This window comes from Chelonia mydas, chromosome 12 (assembly GCF_015237465.2).
Source record: "Chelonia mydas isolate rCheMyd1 chromosome 12, rCheMyd1.pri.v2, whole genome shotgun sequence".
In the NCBI taxonomy this organism is placed as follows: Eukaryota; Metazoa; Chordata; order Testudines; family Cheloniidae; genus Chelonia; species Chelonia mydas.
In genome coordinates this window covers 31,820,507-31,846,073 of record NC_051252.2, presented here as the reverse complement: position 1 = coordinate 31,846,073, position 25,567 = coordinate 31,820,507, and the positions used below count along the sequence as shown (strand labels likewise).

The 25,567-nt window shown below is 43.0% G+C and overlaps 2 protein-coding genes across 2 annotated transcripts in view; both read left to right on the top strand.

Annotated features, from left to right (window-relative positions):
• Positions 1 to 6,093, top strand: part of PKD1L2 (polycystin 1 like 2) — a 70,271-nt gene extending 64,178 nt beyond the window's left edge. The window contains exons 41-43 of the mRNA XM_043526467.1: positions 1,201 to 1,302; positions 4,620 to 4,751; positions 5,699 to 6,093. Of these exons, the coding sequence (XP_043382402.1) occupies positions 1,201 to 1,302; positions 4,620 to 4,751; positions 5,699 to 5,824 (360 nt within the window). The 3' untranslated portion in view covers positions 5,825 to 6,093. The remainder of the gene's footprint in view (positions 1 to 1,200; positions 1,303 to 4,619; positions 4,752 to 5,698) is intronic.
• Positions 6,094 to 10,365: 4,272 nt separating this feature from the next.
• On the top strand, positions 10,366 to 22,370 carry GCSH (glycine cleavage system protein H). Its single transcript, XM_037877807.2, has 5 exons — positions 10,366 to 10,616; positions 14,045 to 14,124; positions 15,536 to 15,599; positions 20,233 to 20,364; positions 21,679 to 22,370. Exons 1-5 carry the CDS (start codon positions 10,478 to 10,480, stop codon positions 21,774 to 21,776), a joined length of 513 nt encoding a protein of 170 aa, XP_037733735.1. The 5' UTR covers positions 10,366 to 10,477; the 3' UTR covers positions 21,777 to 22,370.
• Positions 22,371 to 25,567: the final 3,197 nt, after the last annotated feature.

Below are 25,567 nucleotides of genomic sequence, written 5' to 3'. Positions count from 1 at the left end.
TATTTATTGTTTTATTTGAAACACTGTATGTACATTACCATGTAGTGAGCAGGTGGGATATAGAACAAATATGTTCAATCTGTCACTGAAAAGTTTAGGTAGTAATTAGAACTTTTCCAAAATAGCAATAAATCAGATCAAAACAGTAATCTCAAAGAAGGATAAAGCACTGAACTGGAACTCGGACCACGGTTCAATTCCCAGCTCTGCCACAGACTTCCTGTGTGGCCTTGGCCAAGTTAGCTAATCCCTCTGTGCCTCAGTTCCTCATCTGTAGACTGGAGATAACAGGTCCAGTTTCTCACTCTTGTCTACTTACACGGTAAATTCTTCAAACTGAGACCCCCCTTTTACTAAGTGTGTGAACACCCAGCGCGGTAAGGCCCAGTGTAGGTTGGGTACTATTGTAAAATAAATAAATCTCCTGCAACCCAAACCACTATTTGCATCTTCCTTTACATTATTTTCTATTTATATTACGGTAGCATCCAAAATGCACTCGGTACTGTACAGGCAGAGGAAGATGTGGTCCTTATCCCCTAAGAGTTTGCAATCTTTGTTCATTAACAAATAAATTAATCGGAGAGACATAACTAAACAGTATTGTTCACTTCCTTCCCTACAGTGCTCTTTAGTATTGCTCTGTATTAAACACCACAGAGGTGACTGCATTTCAGTGATAGGTGAAGTGATTTATGTATATAGTTTGTAGAATACTTTGAGATCTTTCAAGAAGAAAGGCACCATTGATCTGATATTGAGAAGTGCTGAGCACACACAAGGCCACTGGAAGCTAATAGGAGCTGCAGGTGCTCAGCATCACTGATAAATCAGGTTATGTATGGATGTAAGATATTTTATTGCGGTTATGGCCATCCACCACGTGCTTCCTTGCTGCTGAACTAAACCCCAAAAGCTGGTTCCCACATCGTCTCCCTTGCAAACACTCCTGTTATTGACATAGAGAAAGTCAGGAACTGAGTAAGATGACTTGTCTGATGGGCCCATTAGTTTGCATGTGCATCATGACCCAAGTCCCTGTCATGAAGGAGAAGTAACTCTCAGATCCTAGGTTCTTGCCTGCTCCATGTAACTTTGATGTCAGACCAGGACAACTTTCTGTGAACATAAAAGTTGTGAACTAAATGGACAACAAACTGGTGTGATTATGACGCAAGATCTGCCTTCTTTTCTTTGCAGACAAATTTGATATTTGGCTGGAAGCTGAACTCTTACAAAACCCTCTTTGATTCAGCAGAGACAATGGTCAGCCTTCAGCTGGGAATCTTCAACTATGAGGAGGTACCAGATCTACCCTTCAGAGACTTATTATTAATTACTTGTATTGTGGTAGCACCTAGGACAGTGGTGGGCAACCTGCGGCCTGCACGTTCCTGTGGCCCACGCTGCTTCCCGCGGCTCCCACTGGGAGCTGTGGGTAGCTGTGCAAATGTAAACAAACTGTCTGGCGGCCTGCCAGCGGATTACCCTGACAGGCCATGTGCAGCCTGTGGGCCGCAGGTTGCCCATCACTGACCTAGGAGATGACCATCTTTTGTACAAACACAGCACAAAAAAATATAGTTCCTGTCCCACAGAGCTGTCAGTCTAACTAAGTTGTTTTTATTTGCAGACAAATAAAATGAAAAACCGAACCACAAAATCATGTTATGATTTTCTATACTTAGGGCTCAATCCAGCTCCAATTCAAGTCAACGGGAGTCTCTCCATTGAGTTGAATGGGAGGTGGATCAGGACTATAAAGAGCAGCCATGTGGTTTCAGAGTGATTTATTTTAAATTAAAGAAAATGAAACATGAAAGAAAAAAAGTACAGTAAAGGCTCCAGGAGGGAGAGCACAGTGTGTGTTTTGTCTGTAACATGCTACATTTGCTCTGCTCCGCAAAATGACAGCAGCCACTGCAGACAGCAGACTTTTAGAAATGTACAGGTGTAAAAACAGAAAAACCTAACCTCCTAAAAGGCTGTATTTAAAAAAAAAACACTTTAAATATTAATTTTAATACAAATTCATAAAAGTAGATCTGAACCCAAATCAGACCTGAGCAGTCCCAGAATTTGGGGAAGTAAGGGTACAAAAAGCCAGATCAGAATCTTACAGCAGCACCCATGATTACCATTATTTCTATCCCCACCAAAATGTGTGGTGGTAGGTGCTTATCCCTGTCCAACAGCGATTACAAGATAGCTGAGGCACGACCTAGCAAGGGGAAAACAAGACAATAGTGAAGAGCTGGAGCGGGATGGGGAAATAGCAATAAGAATACACAGTTACTCTGTGAAAGTAGTACACAGTTTAGTGGAATCAAGAGAGTGGGACTCATGGTTTTTTAATGACTAAGTGAATGTCTTATGTAGCTAATTTCCTGTAGAAATTTCAGCAGCAGTGGGGTTTCTTATAAACAACAGATGATCTCATTTGCGAAGAAAAAGTGCCAGCTCTGAAATGTATTCACAACTGCAGAAAAGCAGATAAATAACTCAGTGGGGCACGATGAAACTATTTTGAGAAATTAACACAGCTGTATTTGAATGTTTTCCCTTTCTAGAAGAAACTCAAAGAAAGAACATTGCTCATGACAATCTCGAGTTCTGTCCTGCTGAACTCAAATCCAAGTATTACAGATAACACTTCTTCATTTTTAAGAAAACATTTAATATTTGATGCCGTAAAGGGAGAAGAGCTTAATGCTCTAAGCAAACAGGGAGACTTTAGATTAGTGTTAGACATGAGTCTGATTTTAAAAGCTCAACTGCCTGCTTTATATCTGGGAGCACTTTCTCATCAAGCCAAGAAAGAGAGACTAGGGTGCAATATATTTCATACCCTATTCTCCATTTCATTTAAACCCTCTTGAACCCTTCACTAAGAAATGTACTCAGGTTTTAAATAGCCACCTTCTCTGCTAGCCAGTACAAATTATTGTATGGTTCATCTAGACAACAGACATTACTATCAATAGTCTATATGCACCCCTGAAACACAGACCAACCATCCTCTTGGGGAAGCTACATACATACACCTTCTGCTCTCCAAGGGGAGTTGTGCTTGCAGAATAAGGGGCAAATGTAATGTCTGGATTTTTAATAACGTTTTATTTATTCCTGACTTCCCAAGAAAAATTCTTCCATGTTACAGCTTTTTTAAGCCAATTCTTTTGTGGATTAAATTAGTTCCTCTTTGTCATCTTTCATCACACGCGGGCTTCTCTTCATTTGGTACTGAAGGTTACCTTGTAGTCATATTATAGCTTTAAAACTTGTTTGTGTGCTGCTAATCTCTGTAACTCTTCACCTTTGATATAGTTATCTTGTGCACACCATCCTGTCCTTGTATGAAACATTTGTCAATCAATAAATATTTGCGGAAGCCTGCAAACAGTTACTACCATGTGTTATATTTGCCACTGTGAGAAATCTCATTGAAGAATTGTAAGCATGAATCCCAGTAGTGAGTGTTTGCAGATGTCCCTCAGCCTAAAAGGAAAAAAACAAGTCTCTTTCACATAAGGAAGCACATTTTCAAAAGGAGTTAAACTTGTGGATACAGTAATTTATAACAATACATGCAAAAGCCCATGCTTTTCTTGTGCATTTTTGTGGACTATTTGAAAAACTAGTCCAGCAGGAGACTGGATGGTTCAGAGGACTGGCAATGGGCTAGAAAGGTGTTTCACATCTTGGTCCTAGGTTCAAATCCCACCCAGGTTGCTACATATGAAAAATTGTTGCTAACTGACTCCTATTTTGTAGCTCTGATTAAATGAGTTTGGTGGGTCTCACTCCAGGCTCGGTTTGATAAGTGTCCACATCACCATAATTAACCTCAGCAAAGAGGCCCATGACTGAATACATATGGGGCTGACCTGTCCTTTCACTGCAGGAGCAGACTCAGGAATGCATGGTGAAGATTGCACTGCCTGTGCTGTTTTGTTCTAAGGCAGTGGTTCCCAAACTTGTTCCGCCGCTTGTGCAGGGAAAGCCCCTGCCGGGCCGGGCCAGCTTGTTTACCTGCCGCGTCTGCAGGTTTGGCCGATCGTGGCTCCCAGTGGCCACAGTTTGCTGCTCCAGGCCAATGGGAGCTGCTGGAAGCGGTGTGGGCCGAGGGACATACTGGCCGCCGCCTCCAGCAGCCCCCATTGGCCTGGAGCAGCGAACCGCAGCCACTGGCAGCCGCGATCGGCCGAACCTGCAGACGCTGCAGGTAAACAAACTGGCCCGGCCCACCAGGGGCTTTCCCTGCACAAACGGCGGAACAAGTTTGGGAACCACTGTTCTAGGGATAAGCAGAAGCCTTTGGTCTCCAGGTCTGTCAAACTGACACCTTCATGATCACTAAATTTGCACACAAACATTTAAAAAATAAAAGAAAGCATGGCCCATAATACATATGGATGCATCACATGCATAAAAGCATGTTCTATCAACTCTGATGTATAGTGCATCATGGCATGAAAATCACTCCTGGAGAGAGAAGATACATATTGTATACTCTATCAACAACTTGGATGCCCTCTTCAGGGTTTTAAATTGACCCTGCTTCCAACCTTTTTCTGCTATAATAAAAAACATAATGCCTTATTTTATTTATTCTCCAGGTCTTGGACTATAATCCAATTTTGGGCTCCTTTTTAATTGGATCCTGTATCATTTTCATGACATTTGTGGTGCTCAATCTGTTCATTTCAGTGATTCTGGTTGCTTTTAGTGAGGAACAGAAACATTATCAGGTATGTTCATCTAAACTGTTTTATTATTTAATATTTACATTACAGTAGCACACAGAGGCCTTAATCTGGATTTGGATATCCTACTGTGCTAGGCCCTGTACAAACACTGATGAGGACACAGTCCCTGCTTTTAAGAGCTCACAATCTACTCCAATTAAACACATTTTAGCTTTTATAAAGTTACACTGCTCTTTTCAACTCACAGAACTAAATTTTCTAAGTCAGCCTAAATTTTATTAATAGAAATATATACACTCTCAAAACAACTTGTGCACACAAGTCAGGTAAGCATCTAGCTACCTACTTTTTGTGCATTAATCTTAGTTTTATCTGTAATTTCTATCGTATGCACCCACACCAAATCCAGCATAAAAGTTGAAATTCACTGAAGTCCATGGCAAAGCTTCCTTTTAAGATATTGATACTGTGTTATGAAACCCTCTTTGATACTATACATGAAGCCCTTGATGAATCTGTTGTATTGTATATAAAACCAAGGGAATGGAAAACAGAACAGATTGTTAATGTAAGCACTAGATGCAAGTATGCAACGTCCACTCATTTTACTAGGAGTTATAGGCATGTATCTGTGGGAACTGTCTGGTGTACAGCTAGCTGATGCATTTCTGACCCCACTGAAGTCAATGGCAAAACACCCATAGACTTGAGTGGAGTCAGATTTTCACCCAGCATGTTGCAACACGCTGAGGTATTGTTGTTGTTGGTTTTTTTTTCTGAAGTGATGGTGATATTCTGCCTCATCCACCTGAATCCATGTCTGTTCTACCTATAGTATTTACATTCTCTATGTGTAATCTTGGCTCAGTTGAAGCCAATGGTAGTTTGCCATTTACATCAATGGAGCCAGGACTTCACTCCATTTGTTTAAACTAACAATCCATACACAGCTGCAGCAGCATGGAGCTTTATTTTTGTCATTTTTTTAGGCTTCAGAAGAGGAAGAGATTGTTGATCTACTGCTGATGAAAATTTTCAGTTTCCTTGGGATTAAATACAAAAAGGAAGAGAAGCCGACCAATGTTGAGCAACTGAAAGAAGCTGCTAGCACCTGACAACTATAATGACCAATTGCTTTGTGTAAAGTCTTTCCCTCTATCCATTTCAAACTACAGCTGCTGTGGCTGGACTTAGATATTATGGCTCCTATGTGTAAAGTGGTGTCGTCTGCAGAGCTGTGACATAAACAGGAATATGTTCAATAATAAAATCTTGTGTTGTATTATGTTATGGGATATTATCTGTGAACTAGTAGTAAACAAATCTAGAATAATGTGTCCAATTATGTTTATTGTCTTATAATTTCTGTAAATTTACTGTCATGTATTTAATAAATGCTAAGTGTTCACTGCAAAGTTTATCTAAATTATTTGATCATAAAATCAACAAGCGATAGTGTCCCACTTTTCCAGTCTGTGATTTAAATGTCTTAGAAGGAATATGCATTTAAAATTCAGCATCTCTCTTTGCATATTCAACATGGGCCATATCATCACAACAACCAGGTCATCCAGGGCAGTACTAAGGTCTCCTTCCCTGGAGCCATTATAGTTTGGGGACCAAAAGAGATCTTTTGAGAGACAAGGTGGGTGAGGTAATATCGTTTATTGGATAAGTATCTGTTGATCCAGTAAAAGATATAACTTCCCACCTTGTCTCTCTAATATCCTGGGACCAACAGGACTACTACAACACTGCATACAACACAGATCTTTGTTTTTCTTGGGAAGTGGGGTACTTAAGGATCATCAGACTTAACGGCCTTACAACTTGTGGACAATAGCTTCAGCCTGAGTCATTATCTTACCAAGTATCACTGTATCCCCACTGACTAAGGCTATGTTTACACTGCCACTTTCAGTGCTAAAACATTAGTCGTTCAGGGGTGTGAAAAAACACACCCCTGAGCGACAAAAGTTTTAGCACTGAAAAGCGCCATGAGCCGCGCTTTAGAAAGCACTTTATTGCCAGGAGTTGCGCTCCCGGCGATAAAGTTACCACCCCTCGGCTCTGCCCACGTCACATCGCAGAAACACACCCTCTCTCCCTTATATGTTATGAGTAACAAGTAACATCAGAGTCTGCAAAAGTATGGTAAGTAAGGAATACACTTGACATGGGGTACAGTTGCTATGAGTTAACCACACACCTCAGGTGTACAGGGAGGCACAAAGGCCAGCTCCTGAGAAGAGCAGTTAGGCCTGGTTTACACTAGGAAATTAGGTCAGTATAACTTTGTTGCTCAGGGATGTGAAAAATCCACAGCCTTGAGCGAGGCAGTTAAACCAACCTAACTTCTGGTGTAGACAATGCTAGGTCGATGGGAGAATTCACCCATCGACCTAGCTACTGCCTCTCGGGAAGGTGGATTACCTACACGAACAGGAGAATCCCTCCCGTTGGCATAGACAGAGTCTTCACTGAGGGCTTGGCAACACTTACACTTTATAGCGCTCTAACTCGCTGGCTCAGGGGTGTGAAAAATCACCCCCCCACCCCAAGCGCAGCAAATCAGAGCGCTTTAAAGGGCTAGTGTAAACAGGCTCCCAGCGCTCAGAGCTAATCCCCTCGAGGAGGTGGATTACCAGAAGCGCTGGGAGAGCTCTCTCCCAGTGCTCGCACACGACCACACTCGCACTTCAAAGCACTGCTGCTGGAGCGCTCCCGCGACAGGGCTTTGAAGTTTCCAGTGTAGCCATGCCCTGAAGCACTACAGCGGCACAGCTACAGCATTTTAAATGTAGGCAAGCCTTTGGTTTACATCACCTGAGCTTCTAGTGAATTAGTCCACTCCAAAAATGGCATAGCTAACTTTTAGAGGCATATTTCCAGAAAACTTCCCGAATTATTCTCACCAAATTTGCAAGCAAATCCGTTTTAGATAAGTGCACACCTAACAACCCACAGGGACACAGTTACCTGATTCACATGTGCAAATGACATGCTTCCAAATAGGCCCTTTGAAAAGGCTGTCTTCAGAATAACAAAAATAAATTATGTGGGCAGGAACCTTAATTGGCTAATCCACTTGCTTCCTCAGTCCTGCCCCTTTCCTAGCTCTCTATTATAATAATAAAATCACAGTGTTGTTAGTGTGATATACACATCTTTGCATCTCTTAAACTTTGAAAAAGTCATTACTAGCTACCTTACATTATTTTATTGATATAGTTATTGCATATGAGTCATATTCTCTGATTGATTTTGTTCACAAACTAAGCAAGTAAGAAGTTACCACCAGCTTTCCTTCTATAGGTTGATTCTGAACAGAGTACAATGGACACTCACAGTCCAAAACATACAGCCAATGAAATGAAAATATTCAGTGCCATGCTAAAGTGGTTACACAGGATTTTAAATAAAAGTTTGTCTACTCAGTAAGTGGCAATCACGTCTCATTATTAGCATGTCATTGTGGTAGTGTCCAGAGGCCCCTCTAAGAGATCATGGCCCAACTGCATGAGGTGCTGAACACAAATATAAGTAAGAGTAGCAGCCCCGGAGAGCTTGCAATCTAAGTATAAAACAAGAGATTACAGATGAATAAAACAAAGAGATGGGGGGGAGGGGGAGGGAGAGACCACGAGAGAAGAGACAATTATGACAAGTGCCTCCACTGGTGCAAGTTGCTGAGGGACAGACTTGGAAGGTGCATGGGAGGAAATACCATTCGTCTGATCCTCCCGCACTACTGAGGGGGATTCTAGCCAAGCACTTTCTTCAAACGGTGAAGAAAACAGAAAATTATATCACTAGAACAGAGAGAAAAAAAACCACTAGAGACCAGTAGGTTCTGCAGGGGATCAGCCCCTCTGGATATCTAGTCGTTACTGTATTGGTGATGCCCATAATTTTTGTTGTTATTATTTAGCTCTCTAAGGTTCCACAATGAGAACCATGCAGATGGTTTTCTGCACCTACATGGAGCACAATTTCTACCTGAGCACATCTCCTCTGATAGTATGTTATCTGCTGGACTCTATTGGAGATCTCAGCTGTCCTCACACATCTTTTCACATACTGGGTCATGGCCTACAAATATGGGAAGAGATTTATGATAGCAGACAGCAGAAAAAAACATAAGAGCCAATGGAGGGGAGCTGAAAATAGACAAATTCAGACCAGAAATAAATGAGGGTAATTAACTATTGGAACAATTTTTCTAAGGATACCAACTCTCTATTTAGGAGATGCAGTTTCTGGTTACGGACAGATTATCTTTCCACTCTGTCTCTCCTTGTCTTTGTATTTCAAAAGAGACAAGCATCCCTATTTACATTTTTCACCTGTTATCTTGTTTGGTTTTGTACCACACTGAGGCCATTGCAACTATTCTGACAGGTAATTCCAAAGTACCCATAATCATAGCATTTAGGCTCTGTTACACAGACACTTCCATGTAGAAGGCATAACATAGACAGGAGCAGGGCTCCCTGCCCTTCCCCCCCACTCCTGCAAGGCCCCTCACCAGAAGGCCTGCAAATCTGTCAGATATCACTAAGTTACCCTTGGTTTGATTCCACATACCTCCCCCATATCAGTTTTGGGGAAGGGACCCACCCCTTTTCTACATTCAATCCCACTGACCCTAAAGCAGTGGTCCGCACCCCTGGGGGTCCGCAGACTATGTCTAAGATTTCCAAAGGGGTCCACACCTCCATTCAAAATTATTTAGGGGTCTGCAAATGAAAATATGTTGAAAACCACTTCCCAAAAGGAATCTGGAGAACACTGGGCCCTTAGCCCCTTCCCCAAAGGTCTCCGCTCCACGACTGCACTGGTGCCTAAAATAGGGTAGTGCCTGATGTGTCTGTGCAACCCAGAGCCATCTTATCTGCCCAGCTACTGGGGGGGGGGGGGGCAGGAGCACAGAATGTTTGCTCCAATTGAGTGTGTGTAGACAGCAGCGTCCCCCAGTGACCCTGCTTCCACCCTGCAGCCTCAGCACCATCTCACACACCCTCCCACAACAACAAGCAACCTCCCCTCCCAGCTCCTCTTACCCCACACACCTCCCCTCCTCACACTCTCCTGCCTACATACCTTCCCCTTCCCCCCAGGCCCCTCCCTGCCCCACCCTCACTCCCCAGTTCTGTCCTTCCCCCCCACACCCTCCCTCTCACAGCCTCCATCCCCTAGCCCCCTCTCACACCCACTCCCCAGTTCTGTCCTTCTCCCACAGACACCCCCTCACAGCCCCCTCACACCCACTCCCCAGTTCTGTCCTCCCCCCACACCCTCCCTGTCTCTCTCACAGCCCTCCTCCCCTAACCCCCCTCTCACAGCCCCCTCACACCCACTCCCCAGTTCTGTTCTCCCCCCACACCCTCCCTCTCTCTCACAGCCCCTCTCCCCTAACCCCCCTCTCACAGCCCCCTCACACCCACTCCCCAGTTCTGTTCTCCCCCCACACCCTCCCTCTCTCTCACAGCCCCTCTCCCCTAACCCCCCTCTCACAGCCCCTTCACACCCACTCCCCAGTTCTGTCTTTCTCCCAGAGCCCCCCGCCCCTCTCACACCCACTCCCCAGTTCTGTCCCGCCCCCAACCCCACCCCTCCCTCTCCCTCCAACACGCCCCGCCCTTCCCCAGACGTACCCCCAGGGCGGATCGCGTCGGTTTGTCCCGCCCTCGGCTCCGCCCGCCGGGTCAGGCTCAGCGCGTCTCGGGACTCTGCGGGGCCGGCGGGCGCCGCGGCTCGGGGCGGCAATGGCGGCGTTGCGAGCGCTGCGGAGGCTTGGGGCCAGCCTGGCTCCGCGCTGCCCAGGGCCCGTCATCGCGCCCCGGACGGGCTGGCCGCAAGCAGCCTCGGCCCGGAGCCTGGGCACCAGCGCGCTGCTGTGCTCGGGTGAGTCCGGCCACGGGCAGCCGGGGATGGGAGCGGCGGGGGCGAGCTGCGGCCGGGCCCACAGGGCGGGAGGCCGGGCAGGGGCCCCGGTGCACGCTGGGCCGGTGCACGCGGGCTGCCTGGGGGGCCCCGGGGCGAGTGCGCGGGGGCCTGCTAGTCGGGGGTGCGTGTTGGGGCAGGCGCGGGGGGGGGGCTCCGCGTGCCTGGGCGGGGCTGGTGCACGCGAGCTGCGGGGCTGGCGTTGGGGCGCGGGGCTTGGAGCGCGCGGGAGTGGGAGCTGCTGCGTGGAGTGTGGGGTGCATGGACCCGTTAGCGTGTGGGCAGCAAGCCGTGTCCTACGGTGGTGTTTGACCTCTCGGGAGAGCAAGGCTTACCGGTGACCGCAGTGGTTTTCAACCTTTTTTCCTTTGTGAACCCCTGGGATGTTTTCAGATGGAGGTGCGGACCCGTTTGGAAATCTCCGGCATAGTCCGTGGACCCCCGGTTGACAGCCATGGCTTCGAGGAAAGGGGAAGGGTCTTGTTCTAAATGGCATAGCAGATCACTTGCAAAGCGGGGCGTCTAATCCAGAACGCCAGACTCTCATTCCCACCCTCTGAAAGCTATAAATCTGCCTGAGTCATTAATCTGTGGAAAAGGGGATTTATGCCTAAAAATCCCACATTTTTAAAGACGTAATTTTTAGTGACACACAAAGTGGGCTTGGAGTCAAGTTAGTAAATCATGTTCCACTGTATATAGCCTGGTTTAAAATCAACACATCACCTTTTGCAAAATGGACAGTGACCCATTATTTTGGTCACAGATGCCTTCTCTGCAATACCAAACGTCTCACCTGTTTTTATCAATAGGTAATGCTTCAGTGGGGCTACTACAGGTATAAGCACTAGGTAGACATGGTGCAGCCACTTTCATCACTATGGCATAATCCGACCACTCGTTAGCATTGCTACCCAAGTGACCATGTGGTGCTTCCCGTTGATGTTAGCGGGTAAGAAATTTGCTAGTGTGTACGAGGCCTTAGATGGTTTTACTTTACTATGCGTAGTGTGATACAATAGAAGTTTAAATGTTTACCTGATCTAAAAGAAGGCATTGGCAGGCTTTTTTGTAGACACAGGAACTGAACATTGTTACATATTCACTGATAGCTGTCGTATACGTATAGGAAAAGATGACAGATTAGGTGCTGATCCTGCAACTCTTATTCAGTGTAGATCCTTAGAGTCATCTAGCAGGTGTCAGCAGGTGAAGTTTTGATGATGCACCAGCCAGTGTGATTACAAGTTTAAGGTGAATGAATCACTCGGCTTGCCTCTCAATGGACTATATGAATTTAGGAGTGAATGAGCTTTATGCAGGCACATTCACAAGGGCACAGGAGTCCACTTGCATAGAGCTACTTGCAGGATCAGGACCCTGAACCCTGTCTACATTAGGGAACTTGGACCAATGTAACTATACTGATGTAGCTATGCTATACACTGATATGAATGCCTAGTATAGATGTGCTGCACCGGTGCAAAACTGGGCCTGCAGCAGTCTGACTTACTCCACTTGTGCCTAATGTAGGATAGGTACTTTATCCTGTAAGACAAAACAGTGGGATATGTTTCTCCTTTTGACTTGATTTACCATGCTAAAAAAGATTTCTGGCAAACAGCATATTACCCATGAAGTTCTTAATCAGAAGCAGGCTTATAGTTCAAGGCAGAGGTGGGCAAATGTCCTGCCTGGCCCTTGAGCTCCCAGCCAGGGAGGCTAGCCCCGGGCCCCTCCCCTGCTGTCCCCCCTCAGGGCAGGGGGTCAGGCTGCAGGACGGGTGTGGGGTGTGGCAGGGGGTTGGGCTGCAGGAGGGGTTTGGGGGGCGGGCTCCGGCCTAGAGCGCACCGGGGTCAGGGCAGGCTCCCCGCCTGCCTACCCTGCCCCCGCGCCACTCTAGGAAGCGGCGGGAACCTGGTGGCAGGCGGGCGGGTGTGAGGGCGGCCACAGGGGTCTGTGTGTTGCCCTGGCTGTGCCTCCAGGCACCGCCCCCCACAGCTCCCATTGGCTGGGAACGGGGAACCGTGGCGGGGGGGTAGGAATGGAGGAGAAGAGGGGAAAAGGAGCAGACTGGAAGTTTAAGGAATAGGATTGTGGACCTGTTTGTTAAGAAGAGGTTAGGGATTAAAGGTCATGGAGAAGAGATGTCTTCAAATGGGATTCCAAGAGGGAGAATTAAGTATGAGGAGGTAGGGCATCTGGAACATCAGCATGGAAAGTGGCGCACTCTGGAGAGAATCAGAGTAGTATTTGTAGAAATGTGACTAGAATACATGCAGAAGTATGAGTGAGAATTGCTGTGAAGTGATCAAACTTTAACTGGGTCTTATATATAATTGTCTCTTAAGAATACAATTCTCTGGTGATCTGGCAGTAGTTGCACAACAATTATATAAATGTCCCAGAAATTGATCCTGCAACCTTTATTCCTGTGGGTAATCCGTACGTGCATGAGTAGTCTGATTAACTGTAATGAGCATAGGGTGCAAAATCAGGCCTCTTATCTGGATTTGCAGAATGAAATGCATTCAGTAAAATATGGACAGTTTTGGGGATTCAGTGATCTTATTTCCATTTTTTAAAACAAAGTGTGAATTGTTGCAATAATGAATAAGTGAAAAATAAATGTACTTAAAAACCATTATGGTTGAGTTTCTGCAAGCTGAAATAGTTTTTCTGCAAAGGGATAGCATGACATCTCCATGTCATCTAAGAAAGTTAAAATATAGTGCATTGCATGAGGCACTGTGAAAGTTCCAGTGTTACAGAAATGTCATTAGGGCTGGCTTTAGTGGGAATAATGTGGAGAATTGGCTTAATTAAACAATTTTGAATTTGAGGGAAAAACCTTTTTAAAGTTGTATTAGACACACATAACAATGAATAAAATTCTTAAACTGTCATTTTAATTAATAATACAAACAATCTTTTTTTCAACTAAATCCCATCGGGTGGTGGTTCATGCTGCACGCTTTGAGTTGGTAGCTTTAAATGTGGTTTCCTATGGCATATTTAGATTATTCAGGGCCAGATTTTGCCATCTATTATCAGCCCCCTACTGTGTAAATCAGGCAGTCTTTTTTTTTCTTTAAATGGATCTAAATGTTAATGCTTTTGCAATTCACACTTGCTATTTATATATTTTGGCATCTACAGGTAAATGATGTGATTCTGATGCACATTTCAACACCTCACATGTGGTCTGTGTTAATATAAAGCATAATACCAGTACCTTCAAAAAGCGCCCCACACATCCACACCATAGTTGAACAATACTGTTCAAAGCCAAACTCAAGAGAAAAGTGTTTAGAACTTCCAGTATATTAGAGTATTTATAAAAGTAAAATGTCAATTTTTTCTGAAATATCAAGTCTGTTTCATTTTAGCCCGCAAATTCACAGACAAGCACGAGTGGATATCAGTTGAAAATGGTATTGGGACAGTAGGAATCAGCAATTTTGCACAGGTATTGATTTTGGGGGGGGGAGGGGGGGGGTCCTTCAATATTTACTTGTACATTCTTGCTCTTGTCCTTGATCTTTGGGTTGTTACTGTGTCCTTTTATTATTATTGCATATACTGTACACTGAAGCATATTATGTATTTAGATCTCAAACTATTTCTAAAGCACATTATGCCATATTAACATTTGTGGATAATTTTTGATCATGTTAGTTCTCCATTGGATTGACTTAGACTTGATGAACATCTTAGTTGTTAAATCAGAACAACAGCAAATCAGATTTATTACTCTTACTGTTTTAATCTTGTTTTTTACTTTCTTTATAGGAACACTAGACTGCATAAGGAAACTATTGCATTGTGCATGTTTAGGTCAAATTCTGCTCTTAATTTTACCCCTTTGATTTAAGTGGAGTTTTGAATAGGAGTAGAATTTGGTGCAGAGAGAGTCTGTAATGTGTGTGATAGTCATTAGCATCCTCATCTGTGATGCTTACCAAAGAGATTGGACTATTAGCTTTCAAATCCTTGGTCAGGGGTATTTTTCTAACTTTAGTCCCTGTTATGACTTGCTAATAGGATGCTAGTTAAAGATGTGCATTAAAAACGAAACAAAAAATCCAAAGACACATGCCTAAACCTGCTAACAACCAAACATGGGACATTGATGTACAATATACGGGACAATGTCAGAAGCTTTGACTGTAGTGCGATTATTGTTCTTTAGGATAAATAGCCTTTTGGTAATTTCAGCTTTCTGAATGTGTAAATGACATATATTATTATAAAAGATCCTAAGGCTTATGTGGGCTAGAGTTAAATTTGGGTCTTAAAGGGCTTGACCCTGCTCCTGTTGAACTCAATGGCATAAATCCCAGTCGCTGAAATGGCCCAAAACCAGACAGCTGATGCCTAGTACATAGTACTCAATATGTAAATTGTCTGCATTGGAAAGATTAGGAGTCAGATATTGCATGGTCTTTCAAATGACACAAACAGTAAATGTTTCGTGCTTTGAGGGTCAAACCTTAGTTCCCTGACATCACTGGGAGTTTTGCTGTTAGGACCCATTTTGGTTCTATAAAGATCAACAAGAGTTCTGTCACATCGTGCCTGGAGGAATGATTTCTTTCTCATGGACTCACAACAGAGCCTTAAGCTTATTAAAACCCTAATATATGAACACATCTTGCAATTTAGAGGGCATGAGAAGCTAAGTAGTTTGCAAGTTGTTTATCAGAAAACATGATTCCTGTTAAAAGTGTGCAGACTTTGAGTGGGATGGGCACCAACATTAAGCAGAGGAATATAATTTTAGTCTAATCAGTTGTGTAGTTACAACCTTAAATCCTTCCCCCACATGCTCACTTAGCCTTTACTAGTATATATTCCTGATGCATTTGGCTTGTTTTTAGGAAGCATTAGGAGACATCGTTTATTGTAGTCTTCCGGAAATTGGGACAAAGTTGAACAAACAGGGTAAGTATTTTTATTTTAAGCTGTTAAACTTTTTTTTTTGAGGTTTTTTTGTGGGAGTGGTGGGTGAAATTCTGTGGCCTGCGTTGTGCAGGAGGTCAGACTAGATGATCATAATGGTCCCTTCTGACCTAAATATCTATGAATCTATGAATCTATGAAACTATTGCTATAACGATTGTCTTAGGTTTTAATATAAACTAACGTTATGCCACTTCCTCAATTCTTGTTGTTTTTCATATAGTTGAACATTGTTTGTTTGATGTTACCCTCGATCCTGTAAAATTTAATTTCATTTATATGGTTGCATACTTGTTGGATGTAAAATATGGATTGCTCACATTTTTAAGAGGGCTAAAGGCCTTATTTCTAAACTCTGAATGTTAGAACAGAGCAAATAGAGTTCTCAGATCTTGCTTAATGGGAGAACCTGCGTTTAAAATTGTAAAGAGACACTTAAAACCAGTTAAAAGAACAGGAGTACTTGTGTTCTTTTTGCGGATACAGACTAACATGGCTGCTACTCTGAAACCTTAAAACCAGTTGTTTAATTTAAATGTTTGCTTAAATCTTTAATTATACAAATTTAAATAGCATTGCTACAATAAACTTTTAAAACTGTACAATTTTCCATACTGTGATTTGACAACCTGCCGGTGCTTCTAGGTGGCTTATTTGTTACTGTTTTGCAAGTTTCAGAGTAGCAGCCGTTTTAGTCTGTATCCGCAAAAAGAACAGGAGTACTTGTGGCACCTCAGAGACTAACAAATTTATTAGAGCATAAGCTTTCGTGGGCTACAGCCCACTTCATCGGATGCATAGAATGGAACATATAGTAAGAAGAGATACACACATACATACAGAGAAGGGGGAAGTTGCCATACAAACTGTAAGCGGCTAATTAATTAAGATGAGCTATTATCAGCAGGAGAAAAAAACTTTTATAGTGATAATCAAGACGGCCAATTTAGACAGTTGACAAGAAGGTGTGAGGATACTGAACATGGGGAAATAGATTCAATATGTGTAATGACCCAGCCACTCCCAGTCTCTATTCAAACCCAAGTTAATGGTATCTAGTTTGCATATTAATTCAAGCTCAGCAGTTTCTTGTTGGAATCTGTTTTTGAAACTTTTCTGTTGCAGAATTGCCACTCTTAATTCTTTTACTGAGTGACCAGAGAGGATGAAGTGTTCTCCTACCGGTTTTTGAATGTTATGATTCCTGATGTCAGATTTGTGTCCATTTATTCTTGTGTAGCGACTGTCTGGTTTGGCCAATGTACATGGCAGAGGGGCATTGCTGGCACGTGATGGCATATATCACATTGGTAGATGTGCAGGTGAACGAGCCCTTGGTGGTGTGGCTAATGTGATTAGGTCTTATGATGGTGTCACTTGAATAAATATGTGGACAGAGTTGGCATTGGGCTTTGTTGCAAGGATAGGTTCCTGGGTTAGTGTTTTTGTTATGTGGTGTGTGGTTGCTGGAGAGTATTTGCTTCAGGTTGGGGGGCTGTCTGTAAGCAAGGACTGGTCCGTCTCCCAAGATCTGTGAGAGTGAGGGATCATTTTTCAGGATAGGTTGTAGATCTTTGATGCGCTGGAGAGGTTTTAGTTGGGGGCTGAAGGTGGACAGCTAGTGGCATTCTGTTATTTTCTTTGTTGGGCCTGTCCTGTAGTAGGTGACTTCTGGGTACTCTTCTGGCTCTGTCAATCTGTTTTTTCACTTCAGCAGGGTATTGTAGTTTTAAGAATGCTTGATAGAGATCTTGTAGGTGTTTGTCTCTGTCTGAGGAATTGGAGCAAATGTGGTTGTATCTTAGAGCTTGGCTGTAGACAATGGATCGTGTGGTGTGTAGGATGGAAGCTGGAGGCATGTAGGTAAGAATAGCGGTCAGTAGGTTTCCGGTATAGGAACACAGCAGCTGATGTGGTGCTTTACAAATTCAAAGCTTTGTACAAACCTTGACCCCTATGGCAAGTTACCAGAGCTGGAATTAGAATTTGATAGTTTCCAACTTCCAGTTCCATGCTTGGCTCATGCTACTTGTCAGTAATTTAATTATGTATTAAATTATTAAGAGTGTCATAACTTGTAAATCACTACAAAAGAGTGAGTGTTAACAAGTAGAAGGAGGCTTTTCCTTTGTTTTCATGAGGAGTGCTGATGTTCTGGTACATGTTCCAGAAATCATTCTTGCTTAGAGACGTAAATAATCCACCTGGACTACAGATGCAGGAAATTGCAAAACAAGATGACAAAATAGGTAAAGCAGCAGGACCTCTATTCTGAAATCCTTGTAGTGTAAAATGTCCCCAGCAGATTATTTAGTCACATCGTCTACACAAGGCTTGAATGGTAAATGTTGGAGAAAGGCCCTTTGCTTTTGGGTTCTAATTAACAAACTCAAAATTTTTGTTTTACTTTATAGTGAGAAAATTCATTCCTCCTAGTTCCTATCTGCTTCACCACTTCTAATGCTGATTCTGCACCGTGCACATCTAATTCCAAATTCCCGGACCCATTTCATTCTGTGCTCATACCAACCTGCTGTTCTGACAATTCCATGTTTCTCCAGACTGTTTCTCATTTCATTACAGTTTATGGCTGCTTTCAGTAGCATTGTCCCATCTGCCATTTTAATAACTGTATAAAAAATAAGGAGAAGGGGGTGAGCAATTCAATGGTCCCGCTTCCTCAATCTGAATACTAAGGCATTTGTTCTTCTCCCAGTGCATGTACATTAGCTCCTGATAGTGTTTCTGAAAATGTGCACTCTTAGGCCTTGTCTACACTACCAAGTTTTGTCAGCAAAAGTTATGCTGCCTTTATTAAAACTGCTGTTGCATATCAGCACTGCTCCTTGTGTTGGCAGAATGCATCCACAGTAGCGTAGCAGCTCTTGCATCGATACAGAGATCAGTGCACTGTGGTAGCTATTTACTCTGCAAGTGGCCGCAGGGTGCTTTGGGAAGGGTTTGCAATGCCTCATGGGGCAGGGACAGTGTCACATGATGCAGGTTTCTCAATCCCATGGTTCCAGGGGCATCCTAGTAGATTATCAGCTGCTTTTTCAACTGAAGTGTTGGGGAGAGGAGAGTGGTGTGTCTGGGATGGGGAGACAGCAGACTGACCAACTTATCCTGAGGCAGGGGGAAGGAGATGACCCCCACGTCAGCACCTGGCTCTGCTCGGCACAGCAGTTTCCCCCCAAGCAGCCCACTCTGCCTGCCTGTGGTTCTGAGATTCCCTCCTCGCAGCCGTCTCAGCTGCTGGGAGCGGCATCCTGAGCAACTCTGTGAGAAATGTGCTGAGAAATGTCAAAGCAGCACAGCAGTCCCCCTGCCCACTCCCCGTAGCAGGCCCCTGTGTTCCTACTGCAGGACGGAACAGGAGCATTCCACGGTAATGATCTGCTCTCCATTCCCAGAGCAGCATGCTTAGCTGTCAGATACCCAGAGCTTTGAAAGGGGAGGGGCACCTGCCTGCAGAGCAGCAGAGATCGACACAGTGAGTAGAGCGGTCACAGCATTGTGGGATACTGGTGGAAGCCGGTTCTGTGGACAAAACAAACAGCAGTGTCTACACTGAGGCTTTGTCACTTTAACTTTTCCACAAAAAGCTTTATGCCTCTCGTTGAGGTGATTTGGTTTTGTCTGCAAAACAGCAGAGTTTTGCCACCAAAAGTAGCTGTGTGTGTGAACACCTCACCTGATTTGTTGGCAAAAGGCAGCTTTTGCCAACCAAACTTTGTAGTGTAGACAAGGCCTCAGCATCGTGGGAAATCAGAGGTCAGGAGACTAGTGCTTTGACTATTTCACAGGCAGATTTATTGAGGTAAAGGCTAGTTATCAGCTACTCAGAATGGATATTTATACTGTGCAGCAAAGGGCTGGATGTGGCTCCTGGTGCCTAGCCCCTCTTTGCTGGTCAGAAGTTTTGCTGTAAAGCATTGGAAGTAGGCTTGGCAGAATTCAAATTTTTTTTTTATATTTGACAGATAATATTGATGTTTAAACACTTGCTTATTTTGATCTATTCAGTTTTGCACAATTACACAAAATTCTGGGTTTGAAGGTTTATGTTGTATCAATTTAAATTTTTAAATTGCAGAAAATTATGGGTCGTTGGTCAGAGGTAGCTATTTAATGACAGTAGATATCCTTAAATCAAATTCTAATAAGCTCTCAAGCAGCATTGGTCTTACCTGGCCTATCTGTACCTTTCAGTTATCAACGAAAATATTTTTTGTTTGTGTGCAATGAAATCAATATTTACTGACATTTACGGATAAAAATTGAATTCTTCCAAGCTTAATTGTAAGCAAGGCACCAGCCCGCAGGATGAGCTAAGTGACAAATTTCCATCCTATGTGCAGTAGCAGGTAGTGTTATCCCTCGACTGCCGTTTCATCCAGAGTACATAGTGCAAAAAGAAATTTCAAACTTGAAGCCTCTAGTCGTTGTAATGAAACCAGGACCTTATCTTCAACCTGTCTGAAAGTCTCATCCTTTCTTCCTTGTTTCGTTTCCAGAGATTTATTGGGGCTGGGTCATCTTTAAAACCTTTATTTACAAAAGTAAATCATCAATGCCTTTTTTTTTTTTTAATGAACACAATCCTGTATTTCAGATGAGTTTGGTGCTCTGGAAAGTGTGAAGGCTGCTAGTGAACTCTATTCTCCTCTCACGGGAGAAGTAACTGAAATTAATACCACCCTTGCAGATAATCCAGGACTTGTCAATAAATCTTGTTATGAAGATGGTAAGAAGCTATTGTTTCACTTTCAAGGAGTAAAGGGCACTTCTCTGATTAAGATCCAGATGGTGTTTCTATCACAAGCAGATCTTCTGTTGTCCATATCTCAAATTATTTGGAAGCTAAAAATGACACGGAGGGAACATGGCCTGGTCCACACTACAGAGTTAAATCAACATAAGGCAGCTTATGTCGACCTAATTATGTCAGTGTCTACTCTACCGCTTTGCTCCTGCTTGATGTAAGTGCCTTACTACACTGACATAACTCCACCTCCATGAGAGGCTTATGTTGGTGTAGTTAGGGCGACACAGTGTCCGTGTAGACACTATGTTACTTACATCAGTTGTTGGCTATCATTCTTGTCAATTTCACAGCTTCCTGCTGGGGTCATGAAATCGACCAGAGAGGCTGGAAAGCTCCCTACTGTGAACCCTATGCCCAGATTAGGCTGTCGCCCCAGGGCGGGTGGAGGTCTCCAGCTAGAGCCTGGGCTCCCTTCCCCCCCACTCCGAGCCGAGCAGCAACCTAGGACTCCCCCCAGGAGAGTGGGGAGCCAGGGGGGCAGCAGGCTCCTGAGCTGAGCCCACTACCCGCACAGAGCTGAGAGTCTGGGTGGCAGCCTGGCTTCCGGCAGCGGCTGGGGAGTTGAGAGCCCTGGGCTCCCTGCAGGGAGCAGAGCTGAGAGCTTGGGCAGTACCTGGGCTCCCAGAGGAGAGCTCTGCTCAGAGCTGAGATCCTGGGCTCTGAGCCCCCCCACACTGCCCTTCTTAAGTCAACAGAAATGCTTCTGGTGAGGACGCACACCACTGACAGAAGGAGGGTAGTGTGGACATAAACAATCGCAATAAATACTGCAGTGGCTGTAAGTCCACCTAACATAGGTCTACTTAAGTTTGTAGTGTAGACATGCCTCATGTCTCTGAATATCTCCAGTTCCAATAAACCCCATAGTATGAAATTGTTAAACATTTTAGTCCTGTCTTCACTAGGAAATTGACATGTTGCTTACAGCTTCCAGAAATCTTCAGAGCTAAATATACTATGGTTGAGTTTAAACCTCCTTTTAAATAGCAAAGGAAGAACATATTTAGAGTGGTTATATTTCCTCCTTTAAATTTAACAGAACTTAAAAGCATCTGAAAATTGTTTTGCCCATACTAGACGACCAAGCCCTTGAGTCCACTACAGTTTTAAAGAGCTGTAGGTACATGGGGGTGAACTTAAAAAATTATTTCCTTAATGTTTGGATTTAGATGCCTTTATTTTAATAGGTCTAGTTAATTTTTTTTAAAATGTAATTTAATTTCTTCCTTACAGGTTGGCTTATCAAGATGACTGTGGACAACCCTTCAGAACTTAATGAACTGATGAATGAGGACGCGTATGAGAAATTTATAAAATCCATTGAGGACTGACCTGGAACACTAAAATAAACCACTATAAAACACTTACTTCAGCGTAGTTTCATAGATTAGTGGTGTACAGAAGGTCTGACAGTGGGCAGCTTGAAAAAATTGCATATTCCAGAAATTTTGGATAACATTTCAAGATAAATATGCTGCCTCTGAATCGTGTTGTACTAAAGATCAATCCTGTGACAATAAGAGATTGCAGATAGGAAAAAAAAAAACTGCTTAACATTTGCTCCCTTTTGCTAGTGATTTTTTTAGCCTACTAAACTTAATTATGTAATTTTCAAAGTTTGGAATGTCATCTAGAGTAAAATAAATTTAGTTTGTAAAAATACACACTTAAAGCGTAGCATTGTAATATGCAACAGTCTTAACAGCAGCATGGTAACTGTGTTGCTTTTTTCAGCACCGTAGTTAGCTGTCCAAATACATTTACATAGCTAACAGGGTGTTGTGATAGAAAAGCTGCATCAGGTTTCAAGTGTGCATAACAATATAATCTTTAAAAAGTTTAGTTTTAATTAAGATTTTCTACAGATAAGGCTACAGCCTTGCAGAAGACTAGATAACAGAAAATAAAAAAAAAAAATGACTTTACCATTTATGTTTGTTGCTGTTTTCTACCATAACCCATTTTACATATTTTATATAAAGTTGGTTATCCCGTTTGGAACTTGCAAGATTAACCTACCACTTGCACAACTTGGGACTCAAAATACATGTAACCCTTCAAAGGCTCTGGATCTGTATATTCTAACTATGCATTTGCGTGCTAGAATGACTAATATCTCATTGTGACACATATGTGATAGAAATACAGCCCTCTCTAATGCTTTAACACAATCTTATGCCCTTCTCAGGCAAAACCATGATCGGTTCATTGATGGGTAAAGAGGACCTGAAGTTTCAATAATAGGCACAGCTGGCCTCTCATGTATACAAACTGAAGAATAAGTCCAATGTACTTAAAAAAAAACAAAAAAACCTTGCTTTAGGATTGCAAGGGGGATGGGATAAATGGAAGTGATGTGAATGAATGGTAGTCTCCTATTGAAACATTTAGTTTGGGAGGTGAGAAAAGGATAAAGCACAATTTGATTGAAGGACATTACCTACATATGTCGCTCTTCATATGAGTTCTAGAGCTGTTTGGATTTCATTGTTTTTTCTCTAACCCTTGTGCAGAAAGAAACTGAACTTTCACATGATTTTTAATAGAAGTAAATGCTATCAACTGATGGTTAGGAAACAGTAGGTTCTTGAATGTGACCCAATTGGGAAATGGTTGCTGTGATCCTATGTGAATGTTCAGGATCACGTGTGACATCCTCTTCTGTATCCAAGTGGCTTTTCTTCACTACACAAATGTCAAGCTTTTGGAAAGTGGGTAGGGAGTGCCATCATAAAGGGAATTAATAACCATTTAAAATGTGTTCAACTGCAGTAGTACCACTTGTTATAGCCAGTACTGCAAGATGGCCGAGAATGACATGAGTTGTGCAGCCTGAGCCTAATATAAGTAGGCTGTGAAACATATTATGTTCCCTACAAGTTTTAATTTGCCATGTCAGAATATCCCGGGTGCATTATTGTGAAGGGGTCTTGCTTGGGTGTACTACTGCTCTTGTTCCTGGAGTTCTGCAGGGAAATCCTTTCATATGTAATCAGTCTCTTTCTGTTCATACTTCAGTGCTCCCTCATGGATGGTGCTGGCAGTGACATCTTTCATTAGACAATTGTCTTGTGTCTGACTCTCAAACTTTTAGCCCTGTATTATAAGGACCGTCCTAGGAGGCTGGATCTAAAATTCTGTACTTAAAACCTTTTTAGGTGATCCAGATACCAAAAAGCAAACTTCCTGATTCTTGACTATATCATCTTCAGCACATCTTAGTATAAAATCAAGAAGTTTGTCAAGAATAGGGACTCTATTACAGCCAGAGAAAGAATCCCCAGTCTGTATGTTTTCATACCTCAAACTGCACCTTATAAGGACTGTTGCTGTCTTTCTTGTAGATCTGTAATGACTTTAGAGAAAATTCTGTCCAAGAATCATGCCTTTGAAATAGTAACACTGTGATAGACAACACTATCAACATGTACATGAACTTAGGACAGCCTAAAACCTACTTTTTAGGAACTATTTGTTTTAAGCTTTTGAGTAGTACAAGTGAGAGAGAATGCCACTAAAGCCAATTGCTCTGAAATAAGTCATTTCCAGGAATATATGGAAATTACACAATCTGTGTCCTGCTTCCATGTAACTATTCATGAAAGAGGTTCTAGCTGGCAAACTATTATTTCATAGTTCAGTCCTTGTTTACCTGGGATTTTTAGAGCATCTTGACTTTCCTTTCAGCATGAACTGCAGTCACAGAGATGTCATCTAGTGGCTTGATCACCTATCTGGGACTAAGGCATTCTATATTTTAATCCTAGCTCCTTGGCTGACTGTGACACCTTGGGTAATTCATTTAATATTTAGGCTTCAGTCTCACCATTTCTAAAATGGAACTACACACACAAGGGTATTGTGAGGATAAGTAACAAATGTTGTCAGCGTGCTTTAAAAATGAAAAACCCATTATGCAAATACACAGTATAACAACTGGGTCTCAGTAGGCCTACCTCATTGTTAACCCAAATCCACAACAGCCATAACCCATGTACTAATGTAGTGTTTCCCAAACCTGGGACGCCACTTGTTCAGGGAAAGCCCCTGGCGGGCTGGGCTGGTTTGTTTATCTGCTGCGTCCGCAGGTTTGGCTGATCACGGCTCCCACTGGCTGCGGTTCGCTGCCGCAGGAAGCAGCCTGGGCCGAGGGACATACCAGCCTCCGCTTCCCACAGCCCCCATTGGCCTGGAGCTGCAAATCGCGGCCAGTGGGAGCCGCGATCGGCCGAACCTGTGGACGCGGCAAGTAAACAAACCGGCCTGGCCCACCAGGGGTTTTCCCTGAACAAGAGGCCTTCCAAGGTTGGAAAACACTGTACTAACGCAAGGTTTTAACTTGCATAAAAATTGAGGGCAGAGAGGAAGGACAGAATAAAGTAATTCTGAAATATATGGCTAATCAGGATTTACTAACACAAAGGGAATATATTCTGAGATACGTTTCCCTTCTCTTACCTGCTTTCCATAATTGGGAAGAAACACGCTACCATGTTTTGTGAATGACATCTCAAGTGTTCTGTTATAGGGGTGTCTATTACATTTAGAAAACACTAAAAACAAATTACATACAGCAGTTTATAGCCAAAGTGTATATACATTAGGATACTAAAGTCTAGTATTATATAAGATTTAGAGATGGGAAGGACCCATTAAATTGTCCAGATTATCCTGCTGCCAATACAATATGTCCATTGCCTTGTCTAGGTTATTATATGATTTCAGAGAACCCAACACTTCCTTTGGAAGACTAGCTCAAATTCCTATTTCTGGACAGACTAGACATGTCATTGTCCAAGTACATCATGCTATTAGAGTACGGAAATACTGTAGGTGTCATGTTGAAAGCTGTGCCTTGGAATATGTAACCTTTATACAGGTCTGACTGATTCTTTGGGCTTGTCTGGAAATTGAGTCAACAGCCAATAAGCCAGATTTCTCCATGCCATCTTTCTGAGAAACTTAGGTATGCTTGTCTTAGTGAATTAAGCTTCATAAAGCACTGATTTGACCAAAATGGAGGCAGGGAGAGAGATGGCTGGTGTTAGATCTGTCAGCATAAATTGATTTTTTTCATAGTGTCTAATTCCTAAAAAGGATTATTTTTTTATATATATTTTCA

Coding starts and splice junctions, on each gene's coding strand:
- GCSH (XM_037877807.2), top strand. CDS start 10,478: ATGGCGGCGTTGCGAGCGCTGCGGAGGCTTGGGGCCAGCCTGGCTCCG. Junction 14,125..15,535: donor GAATCAGCAATTTTGCACAG/GTATTGATTTTG, acceptor GCTTGTTTTTAG/GAAGCATTAGGAGACATCGT. Junction 15,600..20,232: donor GACAAAGTTGAACAAACAGG/GTAAGTATTTTT, acceptor CCTGTATTTCAG/ATGAGTTTGGTGCTCTGGAA.